The following is a 14,698-nucleotide window of genomic DNA, read 5'->3' as shown; positions in this document are numbered from 1 at the left end:
AAACAGCCACTTCAAAGTGGATGGGATTCTTGTGAATCCCATCCACAAATTATAGAAAATTACTCAATGCAGAAACACTGATTTACAAAACCAATTTTCTGCCACGGATTTCCCCACATCCTTTTTTCACTGAGGCCTGCTACATGGGACCATATTTTTAACATAATTTTGAGGACTGTGACATTTTGATCAAATTGTTTTACTAGCTGAGGTGAAGTACTATTTCTAGACACATATGCACAGAACACACGACACAATGTTCATCATAATCATATTTCCTGACGCATTTCTGCTGGAGTACAGTTCATCAGAGGCATTGGTGAACTTATTTTGTGGTTAGCGCAATCACAGGCCTGGTGAAACTAGCTAGTAAAACAATTTTAGTCTAGCTTGCCCAAGCTTTAGTCTGTGACTCATGCTGAGCTACAAAATGGAATGTATAAAGTTTGCTGTTTGAATTCCTGTCCTAATATTGAGCCAATCAAATTTATCCCAGTCAGCCAGTGCCGCTATGCCGGGGCTTCGGGGGGGGGGGGGGGGGGGGGAGCTGTCCTGGACTGGCTTAGCGTCACCGTCTTGGTGGATTGGGGCGGCCCTGTGGACGCAGCGCTGCTCCAGCGGCCGCCCCTCACGCTTTGCAGAGAGCAGGTCCTCTCCCTGCCTGTTCTCTGCCTGCTAACACTGCCCGCCCCACCCCCTCCACCTTGCCCCTTCCTTCCCCTCCTTCCCACACGCCAGGTGACGTGGCCACGTAATCAGGCCCGCACCCGACGTGTGCCTGTGTCCTACGCCGGGGGGGGGGGGGGGCGCTCTGAAGACCGGACCGGACCAAGAAGAACAGGGAGCTGCAGGTAAGCGGACACTGGTGGGGGGAGGGGGTTAATCACTACACAGCGTGGAGTCCAAAAATTGTGGACTATATGCTGTGTAGAGTCAGAGGTGAACCTAGTCTTTTTGCCGGGGGGGGGATGGCTTTCCGTCATCCGCCTCAGGCGGCAAAAAGGCTAGGTTCACCCCTGCAGTCAGCTGACCATATACATGGTTAAATGGGAATTGGTGTCATATTAGTGGGATTTGGTTTTGGGAGGGGGGAAGCTATATGGGAAACAAAATACTCTTATAAATCCCCAATTATTTTTTCAAGTTGCTTTTGAACCTAACCTTGGCAATAGGCGGTACTTCTGAATTTATTTAGCTGGCAGGTTTTTGGAAATAAGAATGCTGGGACAATAAGACTACTAGTCTGGGGTGTGAGAGGTATGCTTACCTGCAAATAGGGTGACTATATATATCTTATGTAAGTTGCACACACTAGTTCATGATGAACGTTTTTTTAAGAAGATTTTCAATAAAAAGATTTTAACTTTTAAAATAAAACAAAAGTTACATTTTAAAGTGTACCTAAATTCCCGAATTCTTTATTTTTTTATATTTAATTTCAGTACACATATCTTGAACAGCACAATACCTTCAAACAGTTGATCAGCAGGGGCCCAGTGGGTTGGACCCCCACCAATCTCTTACATCTCTTAGATCGTTAGGACCCTGCAGATGAGCTGTTTCCCACAACACATAGCTCCCAGTATTGTTTACATGCCGGATGCTCCGCTGCTCACTCACTTTATTCTTGATGACTGTAGCTGTTGGAACTATTGTTGTATCCCTTGCAGTATCTGAAATACTGCTGCAATACCCGTAACCGTCACTAGAATACATTGTAGGGAGGGGGTAGGTGTTCCCAGACTAAAGTTTGCTCCGGGGCCCACAAGACTTTAGTTACACCACAGTTTAAAATGTTCCTATAGTCAAATTATTTTCAGTTTCATTCATAATTTTATTTTTCTAAGGGGTACCATCAATTTCTGTCTAATTATTCTGTTTGATTGTTGTTATTATTATTATTATTATTATTATTATTATTATTATATTGTAGTTTTACCATAATTTATCATACTATAATACTTTTCACACGTTTTCCTAATTGACTTCCAATGAATTTTCTCTGTATTCTTTTGCATGTAGTAAGGAAATGAGCCAACAAATTCTAGTGGGACATTCATTTACATTACATCACAGATGGAAGCAAGTAAAGCTATTACGTTATATGAAAATGTAAGAAAGGTAGCCAACACCCTATATGATCACATTGGAAAACAACTTTAGGCCGAGGGCCCCACATTGCGATAACATTATCTGCAAAGTGAATGGTATTCTAGCTAATCCCATCCACACATTGCAAAAAAAAAAAAATCTGTATAGGAAATACTGAGATTTAAAAAATGTTTTTAATTTTGTAAATTGCAGCATGTCAATTATACCTATGAAATGCTGGCATTTTATGTACAGGTATAATAGGGACAGAAAGTCAGCAGAGGAAAATGTTATGGATTTTCTGTGAAAAATGCTGCAGAAAAAAAAACATGATACGTTTCCACCGTGCTCTTTTCCACTGTTTTTTTTTTTTTTCCCAGCAATTCTCTGCTTGGGGCCTTAGCCATAACCCATATTTAGCAATAGTTAAACAGTCTAAACATAGACAGTCAGTCTGAAAATGTGCCAGATATATCAAAGTGGCTGATGCTACATGATAAATTTGGTGCATCTTTAGTTACAGTAGACCACACAAATTATTTTAAGCTCCACGGTGGCCCCCACACAGTATAATATGCTTCACAGTGGCCCACACACAATACACTGTACTCCTCACTGTGGTGGTTTCCACAAAGTATATTATGTTCCTCACAGTGGTTCAGACACACAGTATAAAATGCCCCCAAGAGCCCCCTTAGAGCTTCTTCAGATGTACCAGCCAAAATTCAGCAAATATTTGTGAGGTTCAGTCTTCTGCCTTGGTGCTATTATTATACACTGGGGTCTCCCAATCATAGGACCCAGCAGCGACGTCTGGGGTGCATGACTTTAGTCAAGAGCCGTGGAGAAGATGCTGAGTAGAGATGAGCGAACAGTGTTCTATCGAACACATGTTCGATCGGATATCAGGGTGTTCGCCATGTTCGAATCGAATCGAACACCACGTGGTAAAGTGCGCCAAAATTCGATTCCCCTCCCACCTTCCCTGGCGCCTTTTTTGCACCAATAACAGCGCAGGGGAGGTGGGACAGGAACTACGACACTGGGGGCATTGAAAAAAATTGGAAAAAGTCATTGGCTGCCGAAATCAGGTGACCTCCATTTTAGACGAATAGTGGATTTCAAATCCGGGTCATATGAGAATGTGAACTTTGTGACTATGAGACAGGGATAGCTGTACAGGCAGGGATAGCTAGGGATAACCTTTATTTAGGGGGGAATGTTATTAAAAATAACTTTTTGGGGCTCTATCGGGTGTGTAATTGTGATTTTTGTGAGATAAACTTTTTCCCATAGGGATGCATTGGCCAGCGCTGATTGGCCGAATTCCGTACTCTGGCCAATCAGTGCTGGCCAATGCATTCTATTAGCTTGATGAAGCAGAGTGTGCACAAGGGTTCAAGCGCACCCTCGGCTCTGATGTAGCAGAGCCGAGGCTGCACAAGGGTTCAAGCGCACCCTCGGCTCTGATGTAGGAGAGCCGAGGGTGCACTTGAACCCTTGTGCACCCTCAGCTCTGCTACATCAGAGCCGAGGGTGCGCTTGAACCCTTGTGCACACTCTGCTTCATCAAGCTAATAGAATGCATTGGCCAGCGCTGATTGGCCAATGTATTCTATTAGCCTGATGAAGTAGAGCTGAATGTGTGTGCTAAGCACACACATTCAGCTCTACTTCATCGGGCTAATAGAATGCATTGGCCAGCGCTGATTGGCCAGAGTACGGAACTCGACCAATCAGCGCTGGCTCTGCTGGAGGAGGCGGAGTCTAAGATCGCTCCACACCAGTCTCCATTCAGGTCCGACCTTAGACTCCGCCTCCTCCGGCAGAGCCAGCGCTGATTGGCCGAAGGCTGGCCAATGCATTCCTATGCGAATGCAGAGACTTAGCAGTGCTGAGTCAGTTTTGCTCAACTACACATCTGATGCACACTCGGCACTGCTACATCAGATGTAGCAATCTGATGTAGCAGAGCCGAGGGTGCACTAGAACCCCTGTGCAAACTCAGTTCACGCTAATAGAATGCATTGGCCAGCGCTGATTGGCCAATGCATTCTATTAGCCCGATGAAGTAGAGCTGAATGTGTGTGCTAAGCACACACATTCAGCACTGCTTCATCACGCCAATACAATGCATTAGCCAGTGCTGATTGGCCAGAGTACGGAATTCGGCCAATCAGCGCTGGCTCTGCTGGAGGAGGCAGAGTCTAAGGTCGGACCTGAATGGAGACTGGTGTGGAGCGATCTTAGACTCCGCCTCCTCCAGCAGAGCCAGCGCTGATTGGTCGAGTTCCGTACTCTGGCCAATCAGCGCTGGCCAATGCATTCTATTAGCCCGATGAAGTAGAGCTGAATGTGTGTGCTTAGCACACACATTCAGCTCTACTTCATCAGGCTAATAGAATACATTGGCCAATCAGCGCTGGCCAATGCATTCTATTAGCTTGATGAAGCAGAGTGTGCACAAGGGTTCAAGCGCACCCTCGGCTCTGATGTAGCAGAGCCGAGGCTGCACAAGGGTTCAAGTGCACCCTCGGCTCTCCTACATCAGAGCCGAGGGTGCGCTTGAACCCTTGTGCAGCCTCGGCTCTGCTACATCAGAGCCGAGGGTGCGCTTGAACCCTTGTGCACACTCTGCTTCATCAAGCTAATAGAATGCATTGGCCAGCACTGATTGGCCAGAGTACGGAATTCGGCCAATCAGCGCTGGCCAATGCATTCTATTAGCCCGATGAAGTAGAGCTGAATGTGTGTGCTAAGCACACACATTCAGCACTGCTTCATCAAGCCAATACAATGCATTAGCCAGTGCTGATTGGCCAGAGTACGGAACTCGACCAATCAGCGCTGGCTCTGCTGGAGGAGGCGGAGTCTAAGATCGCTCCACACCAGTCTCCATTCAGGTCCGACCTTAGACTCCGCCTCCTCCAGCAGAGCCAGCGCTGATTGGCCGAATTCCGTACTCTGGCCAATCAGCACTGGCTAATGCATTGTATTGGCTTGATGAAGCAGTGCTGAATGTGTGTGCTTAGCACACACATTCAGCTCTACTTCATCGGGCTAATAGAATGCATTGGCCAATCAGCGCTGGCCAATGCATTCTATTAGCGTGAACTGAGTTTGCACAGGGGTTCTAGTGCACCCTCGGCTCTGCTACATCAGATTGCTACATCTGATGTAGCAGTGCCGAGTGTGCATCAGATGTGTAGTTGAGCAAAACTGACTCAGCACTGCTAAGTCTGCATTCGCATAGGAATGCATTGGCCAGCCTTCGGCCAATCAGCGCTGGCTCTGCCGGAGGAGGCGGAGTCTAAGGTCGGACCTGAATGGAGACTGGTGTGGAGCGATCTTAGACTCCGCCTCCTCCAGCAGAGCCAGCGCTGATTGGCCGAATTCCGTACTCTGGCCAATCAGCACTGGCTAATGCATTGTATTGGCTTGATGAAGCAGTGCTGAATGTGTGTGCTTAGCACACACATTCAGCTCTACTTCATCGGGCTAATAGAATGCATTGGCCAATCAGCGCTGGCCAATGCATTCTATTAGCGTGAACTGAGTTTGCACAGGGGTTCTAGTGCACCCTCGGCTCTGCTACATCAGATTGCTACATCTGATGTAGCAGTGCCGAGTGTGCATCAGATGTGTAGTTGAGCAAAACTGACTCAGCACTGCTAAGTCTGCATTCGCATAGGAATGCATTGGCCAGCCTTCGGCCAATCAGCGCTGGCTCTGCCGGAGGAGGCGGAGTCTAAGGTCGGACCTGAATGGAGACTGGTGTGGAGCTATCTTAGACTCCGCCTCCTCCAGCAGAGCCAGCGCTGATTGGTCGAGTTCCGTACTCTGGCCAATCAGCACTGGCCAATGCATTTCTATGGGGAAAAGTTAGCTTGCGAAAATCGCAAACTGACAGGGATTTCCATGAAATAAAGTGACTTTTATGCCCCCAGACATGCTTCCCCTGCTGTCCCAGTGTCATTCCAGGGTGTTGGTATCATTTCCTGGGGTGTCATAGTGGACTTGGTGACCCTCCAGACACGAATTTGGGTTTCCCCCTTAACGAGTTTATGTTCCCCATAGACTATAATGGGGTTCGAAACCCATTCGAACACTCGAACAGTGAGCGGCTGTTCGAATCGAATTTCGAACCTCGAACATTTTAGTGTTCGCTCATCTCTAATGCTGAGTACTATAAAAAGCTCAGGACAGGTTAGAATAAGTATTTCTTATTTTTAGTAACCTCCACTGGGCTGGCTGTAGGTCCTGTACCCTTTTAGGCCCGGTCGCAGTTGTACCCCCTGTGACGACACACAAAGGTGTGTCCTATAATTAGCATTACAGGTGTCTTCAGACTAGGTAATTAGAGATGAGCGAGTACTATTCGAAACTCCTGTTTCGAATAGTACTCGCTCATCTCTATAGGTAATCAGTCAGTCTGCTTATTTAGAAAAGAAATGTGTTGAGGGAAAAAAAAATGTGAGTTTTCCTTTGCAGACTTTATGTCTCTATTAGACCTATTCAGAAATCACCAGCGTTTCCATAGGTATAACTGACATGAGCAATTTTAAAAAATGCAACAGTTTTTAAAATTACAGCATTTCCATTGTGATTATTTTTCTGCAATGTGTGGATGGGATTAGCAGAATCCCACTTTGCAGGTTCTGTATAACGCAGTGTTTTTTGGCCGTGGTATTTCTGCTGGGGCCAAGACACTACATTTTCACAAATTGGGTCTCCAGCCTAAAGGGCATATACAAACCACAACATGCCTTCAGAAAACTGAGGTTTTTATTGCACTTCTAATAGGAACTTTATAAAATCTCATTCACTACTAATAGTAATATCTGGACTAGATGGTTATTTGCTTATAGTAATAGACCATGGTTGCATAATTGTTTTATAGCAGGAGATAGGTATGCAGAAAGCTGTATAGACGTAAGATGTGGCACATGGGGCCCCTTGTGACTGTATGATATAAAGACATACATGACGTGTGACGTATGCACTTTGCCTTTTGCCTGAAAGTACTAGGGTCCTAGGTTTGAATCTAGCCAAGGAGAATATCTGCAAGGAGTTTGTATGTTCTCCCCATGTTTGCATGGGTTTCCTCCAGGTACTCTGGTTTCCATACTGATATGAAATTTAGATTGTGAGCCCTAAACGGACAGATTTGAGACTATCTGTAAAGCGCTGAGACCTAACAGTTTTAGGAAAGTTTACAGGAACCATATTATCTGAACATATGAAATATGATATTAGGAATAGGTACTAAACACTTACCTATATAACTGTGTGCTGGAGTTTCTTCCACCACTTTAATTCGTCTTGCTCCTGCTGGTATCACCAATGCCTCCACATAACCTGCATATTACAGGAGGACATTTAGCCATACAAATAATACAACCTTAATGTACTCTTTCCAGTACATATATTTATATTGTATATAGTTATTTATATATACACTGATCACCCTTAGCACTAAAACCACTGGGGAGGTGAAAAACATTGAAATATATTATGCAGAAAATGAACAGTCAGTTTTTGAAAATGAAAAAAGTAGCAAAAATATAAAGTAGTAGAAGTCATCCCCTTAATATTGCACCCCTAGTAGAATGACAGGCTGGGGCCCACACACATCCTATCAACTTAGAATAGAGATATGCTGAGGAAGGCCCACTTGGAATGAAACATCCAGTTTGACATAATGTTTAGTACGGCAGGGAATGATATGATGGACCAGGCAGCAGAACATGTCTTGCCTGTGGTCACAGGACATGTGGTGGACAAAATTAGATGATCGGCAATTAAAGAGTTAACTGTCCTTTGCATTACTATCACTAATCTGCATGTAATTGGTTAGATCTGACTAAACTCAACTTCAATGTGTAAGCTTTGCAGTACTCAGTGCTTGGTGTTATGCAGAGAAATGAATAACATATCCATCCCTACATCAGCCATCACTGCAATGCCTTGTGTTCAAGCCCACGGCACCTGTGTATGACATCAGCACTTGTGTATGACATCAGCACTGTCCACATCCCACTGACAATTGGCTAAGAGACTGTCAGCTGATATCAGGTGGTGCCAGAATGCAACAGTGACTCACAAGACAGGTGTCTCTTCTGTATTTTTTCTGCGCTATACATGTGATGGCAACCATTTTAGTTCATCTGAGACATATCGATAATTTATTCGGTTTGTTATAAACTGAAAAATTTGAAATATTTGGGTTAAACTCAGCTCATTACAAATCGGTTCACCCATCTCTACTTACTGCTGAAGAGCACTTGTATATACTTTGCCCTGGCAATTCTCTAAGAAATGTTATGCTGGGAGTCCAGACAATCATTTGGCTGTGACTTTGACACATGCCACCATCTTTATGATAGCCGTATTCTCTAATTGCCTCTTTCAGGTAATACAGTAAAAACTATTCAGAATGTTTTGAGGAACATAAAGAATCCCACATCAGTGAGATGTCCTAGAAAAACAGGACTTGAAGGATGTGCTGCTAACTTACTGGTGCCAGATATCACTGGACACCTACAGAATTACTAGTTGATCGGTGTGAAGTCTGGGTGACGGATCTCCACCGGTCAGATACCGATGACCAATCCGGTGTATGAAAAATTACTTTGAGGACAGAAAACTTGTTCTGGTTGAAGCCACACATTACGGAAAAGCTGTGTTTTTTAGTTGCAGATTGTTATTGGCTAAGGCCTGGTTCGCATCTGCGGTCGGTATTCTGTTTGGACAATCCTCATGTGGACCCCCTAACGGAATACCAAACGTATTGACAAGCGGTTATCTTATGAAAGCACACGGACACTATAATGGGGTCCGTGTGTTTTCCACGCGGTATCCACATAGAACATGCAGAGAAAAAAATACTTCATGAATTACTTTCCTGTCTGCATGACTCTTGCGGACTCGGCACAAAAAGCACATGGACCCCATTACAGTTTATGGGGTTCATGTGCTTTCTGTGCTCACCGATTGCCAATGCGTTTGGTATTCTGTTTGGCGGGTCCCCATCCGGACTCCCGTAACGGAATACCAAACACAGATGGGAACCAGGTCTAAGACTGACTTCAAAGGAATGGAAAATAAAAACAAAGAACTTTTTCCCTTCTGTTAAATCCACTCTTGGCTTTGGCTTAATTAGTAAAACCTGCAACAAAAAACACAGCTTTTCTGTGATGTGTGGTCGCAGTCTTATAAGATAAGAGATAAGATAATCCTTTAATAGTCCCACAGTGGGGAAATTTCAGTACACTACAGCAGCATAGTAATACAGATACAGGATAATACACAGTAATATATTACGGAAGTAGACACACATATGCTGAGAAGAGAAGATATACTAGGAGTCCATAGCAGCTAAGGAACAGAAAAAATAAGAAGGAAGATTTCATGATCATTTAGTTTTCTGTGCGGAGTGATCTTCGCTTGGTCTGATGTAGATTATACAGCCTGATCATGGTTGGAAGGACTTGCGATATTGCTCCTTCTCACACTTGGGGTGAAGCAGATGGTCACTTACAGTGCTGCCAAGTCCCATCAAGGTCCCATACATGGGGTGGGAATGGTTCTCCCGCATGAAGGTCACCACAGACAGTATCCTTCTGTCACCCACCACCTGTACTGGGTCCAGGGGGCTCCTCAGGACAGAGCTGGCCCTTCTGATCAGCTTGTCAAGTCTATTATGATGGTTTTGTTATGTTATTGCTGACTAGTGTACTATATAGATACAGATAGATAGATAGATAGATAGATAGATAGATAGATAGAGATATATACAGTACAGTATTCATAAACAGTGAATAAATGTATTTTAATTTTATTCATTCATTGTTATATTTTATATAGAAAGTAGAAAATTTCACATCGAATTTGTCCATGTGTCTTTGTCACGACACTCAGTGCTTAAAGGGTTGAACGTCAATTGATCAAGGTTCACATTACTTCAGCAATCTTGGTGAGTCTCTTACATAATGGAAAAATTTAGGTAGACTAAATTACATAAAAGAAAAAAAGAATGTTTCAATCTGAGTGTATAAAAATAGCTCAGTAAAATAAACCTTAAAACAAGGGATAAAACATTTTAGTGCTTTACAGAACAAGCTTCAGAACAAGATCTGACATGTTGCAAAAAATATATAAACAATACACCAGCCCTATAAGCGGAAAATGTATTAGATGTGTAACATATTTCATCATGGCTTCAATGCAGAGTCCAGGCTTAGTTAGGTTATAATGTAAAACACCTGTGTAGATAGAAGTACTAAGGAGACATTTCTATGAGAAATAGGAGAATAGGCGATAGACTTGTGCAGCCAATGGTTGTTTGACTGCCAATGGACAAGGAAGCTCAGAGGATAGCAATAGATCGTACATGGGCAAGAATATTATGGCCATTTTCTTATCACTTAATACTTAAAGGGATTCTCCAATTTCTGACCAATATTAAGAGAGAAATATTATTTGTATAATAAAAAGTTGTACAATTTTCCAATATACTATCTATATCAATTCTTTATGCTATGATTAAGGGGGTAACCCCGAAACGCGTAAGCGTCTTCTTTTAACGCACTGTGTGTATTTTCTTTTGGACACTTTGTGTATACTATCTTTTAACTCATATGGAATAAAGCTACGAATGTTTTAAGGCTCGAGGAGTGTCCGCAGATCGTCTCTCTTCATTCATCTTCATCAGCTGATTTCCTCTCCGGTCCGGAGGCAAGATCTTGCACCTCCATAGAAGCCACAGGTAGTGGTAAGACGCAGCTCCTTTACCTCATATATCAATTCTTTATGGTTCACTAGATCTCTGCTTGTTGTCATTTCTTATGCTTACTTCTAGTGGATAAACTCAGTCCATGGTCATCTGATAAACACATATGTACACAGAATGAATGAAAGCAAGCAACTAGAGAGCTAAAAGGCCATGAAGAATTGATATACAAAGTATATTGGAAAATTGTACCTTTCATTATACAAACAATAACACTTGTCTCTCAATATTGGCCTGAAACTGGACAACCCCTTTAAAGGAGCAATAAACCTAGGAATGAATAGTAAAAATAAATTTGCCCTCACTATTTGATAGTCTTCAGCATTTTCTGTATATCTGCAATGCTTTAGTGCAAAAATGGATTTTCGTTATGAGTCAAAAAAGTATTTTCTATCTATCTAGAGTTCTCATGGAGTACAGTACAGTATTTATGAAATGTCAAAAGCTTATCATAAAGCGAGTAGAAAGTATGTGGAAACGATTCTGCTTCCCTTTTATGAATCCACTTTTAGTATTATTTTTAAAAAACTTCATTAAACTGTCATGTAAGAAAGCACCCAATGGTTCATCCACACTGGTGGTTAAAGGGGTTGTGCCATAATGGACAGCTATCCCCTATCCACAGGACAGAGGATAAGTGTCTGATAGCTGGGGTCCCGAATGCCAGTTCCTCCAATGATCAGGAGGAAGGGTGACCCATAGTTTCGCTTAATATCTCTCTGTGAATGGAGGATCAGTGCACTTGTGTGACCGACATTCCATTCATTTCAGTGGGGCTGCCAGAACTGTAATTTCCAGCAGCACCTACAGCCTCATAGAAGCGAAAGGAGTGCCAGTCATGCAACCACACTTATTCGTCATTCACAGGGAGGTTTTAGGGGAACTTTCTATCCAGTGGCGTAACTAGGAATGACGGGGCCCCGAGGCGAACTTTTGACATGGGTCCCCCCCAACCGACACCGACGACCTCTACCGACCCCCTCCTTCACACTCTATTATGTCCCTTAGTGGGCCCTGCACACACTATTATGTCCCTTAGTGGGCCCTGCACACACTATTATGTCCCTTAGTCGCCCTTGCACACACTATTATGTCCCCCCACACACTGCAAAGACCCCTGAGTATAATGATAGTGTTTGTGGGGCCCGCGGTGTCACTTACTGATCCCGGCCCAGCCAGGATAGGTAAGTAAATAGGGCCCATAACGGCCTATTAAACAGCCTATTAAAACGGCCGCTACCACTGCTACCACGGTAGTTACACCACTGTTTCTATCCCCCTCCTCCTGATCACTGGGGGACCTAGCACAGCAATCGAACACTAATCCCCTGTCCTGTGGATACGGGATAACAGTCCATATGGGCACAGCCCGATGAGAAGGATGGAGCTGTCTTCTTAGTTAATCTACACATGAAACAGGACTTATGACAAAATTGGCAGGTTTGAGGCCCTAAAACTCAACAACACAAGGACATTACCTTTAAGTCTACTTTTACACAAACGCAGGATGAAACGGTTGTAAAAATTGACATTTTTAGCAGCCATTTTAAATCCAAAGGACACCCGTTTTCTCGGATCTCTCATAGATTTGACTCAATTGAAGGATCAGTGAGAACAGGTAGAAATAGGATATGACCTATTTTTTTCAAATGAAACATCAAAAAAATTGGTCATGTGAATTGTTACATACACATGGATGGATTTTAATGCAGCCGTGTGATGACATTCATGTGAATATAGGCTTAAGGTATGTGTATATAAATATGTACAGAGTAAGATTTTCCATTAAATAAAATGCAATGTTTTGTGTTATATATATCATAACAATAAATTAAGTTTCTGGTCTATTTCGCAAGCTTGCTTTATATGACACACTTGAAAGGTCAGATATATAGAATGATATTTTTTTTATGTACTATGCGGATATCTTCAGCAGAATGTTGCTATATATAATAGTAAGACATTAAAATTGTTACCTGCTCCTCTTGTGTGATTGAAGTCCCCTTTAATAACTCTACAAGATTTTCCATTTCCATTGCAAACTCCACAGTGATCTTCTCTAGACAAGGACCCCAGCACTCCATCACAGCCAACTTTCTTTTAGAAGAAGAACATAAAATGTTACTTAATCTTAACTCATGATCTTTCAGTATGATTTTTTTTTAGAAATTTTTGGGGTTCGCCTAGCACGAGTCCACCAAAAATGATTATTATGTAGTAGGGTCTCTTCAATAACTGGAGACGAAGGAATGGTGGTGGCATCCAACATCAATCCAATCCTGTTCCCCACCCATCTGTCATGTATTCCAGCTCCCAGATCACTGCTATCACATAGAAGACATCAAAGTCACCATGCTTTCCAGCTACAGTGTCATCATACATACTGTAGTGTCACAGGGTGATGGCCTCAATACCACCATGTAAACGCTGAGGCCTGTGACCTGGGAGTCGATAGACATGGTGGATGGCATAGGACAAAACACAAATATTGGGGGATGTCATGAAGTAGCCCAGGAAAGGTGAGGAATGAGATGAATCTTGCAAGGCTTGACCATCACTATCGTGATACATGTATGTTGAGCAAAAAGAAAAGATAAGGAAGGAAGCATTTGTACACATTACTGTATAGGCATTGTTATATTTTCTGTATTTGCTTTGTTGTTCTACTCTTCCCACAGCTTTTCTTAGAGTTCTACATCCCATTAATTTAATTCAACATTGAATGTGGCTCAACATTTCAAAAATCAATCTTATTCATTGTATTGATAAAAGGTTATATAATTTACTATATACTTCACGTGAGGTGAATGCTTCATTACAGGAAAGATCTGATAGCTGGACTGTCAATGTAATGAGAAATGCACCTATGTGACTGTTACATGTCACGACCAACTTCTGCCCGTTGGCAGTGAACAGTAAAAGCAGAGATCATGAAAACCTTGAAGAATTGATAGGAAAAACATATTGAAAAATTGTATAATTTGGTATTTTATATGTATCCAATATGTGATCATTGAGGTCAGGGATTGGCCTCAGCCATCATCTGAACCGCTTCACTTCTAGTCCCACCAGTAAGAGCATGGGGACCCAAAACTGTAATGCAGGACTGGGAGTAGGTGAGAGAACCTTATTTTTTTTACCTGACCCTTTTTACAGTGCAAACCCCTTTATGAAGAAATCTGTAGTTTTTAAAATCTGTAGTTTTTAAAATCTGTAGTTTTTAATTTGAGGGAATGGAAATAAAAGCTAACAAAATATATTTACATGGAAACAGTGGTAGGGATTTGTAGAACTAGCAGAGGTTGTGTAGATACATAATGCAAAAAAAAATGTGGAAAAAAAAAAACAAATTACCCAGACAGGTCTAGAAGAGGTTCTGTAGACCTAACCTGCATTCATGCAAGAAAGTTCCAGCTGTGAAACTCAGTCCATATGTTGGCTGTATTTACCGGCCTGAACAGTCTGCTGGGAGAGAAACTCCTAACATTGTATTTATCTATACTACTAGGCGTCCCTGCCTCCCAGCGACATACTGTTCTTTACTATAGTGCAGGGTTAGGGAACGTACGGCTCTCCAGCTGTTGTAAAACTACAACTCCCAGCATGCATACTTGCTCTGTTGTTCTTGGAACTCCCATGGAAGTGAACGGAGCATGCTGGGAGTTGTAGTTTCACAGCAGCTGGAGAGCCGAAGGTTCCCTACCCCCGCTTTAATTGGACAGGGACTCCAAACAGCACAGATGACTATACTGCTAGGAGTCCGTCTACTGGCATACTGTTCCGACTGGTAAATCCGGCCAAAACACAACTGAAAAC

At 42.8% G+C, this 14,698-nt stretch overlaps 1 protein-coding gene across 1 annotated transcript in view; it reads right to left on the bottom strand.

The window, feature by feature from the left end:
• The window catches only part of ADAMTS19 (ADAM metallopeptidase with thrombospondin type 1 motif 19), a 209,874-nt gene that overhangs the window by 32,567 nt on the left and 162,609 nt on the right, over positions 1-14,698 (bottom strand). Inside the window, exons 15-16 of the mRNA XM_075272292.1 lie at positions 12,859-12,979; positions 7,369-7,449 (exon numbers count right to left, since the gene is read on the bottom strand). Coding sequence (XP_075128393.1) covers positions 7,369-7,449; positions 12,859-12,979 — 202 coding nt within the window. The remainder of the gene's footprint in view (positions 1-7,368; positions 7,450-12,858; positions 12,980-14,698) is intronic.

The sequence above is a fragment of the Leptodactylus fuscus genome, chromosome 1 (genome assembly GCF_031893055.1).
Source record: "Leptodactylus fuscus isolate aLepFus1 chromosome 1, aLepFus1.hap2, whole genome shotgun sequence".
NCBI lineage: Eukaryota > Metazoa > Chordata > Amphibia > Anura > Leptodactylidae > Leptodactylus > Leptodactylus fuscus.
Note: the sequence above shows the minus strand (reverse complement) of the source record. Positions and strands in the feature narration are given on the sequence as shown.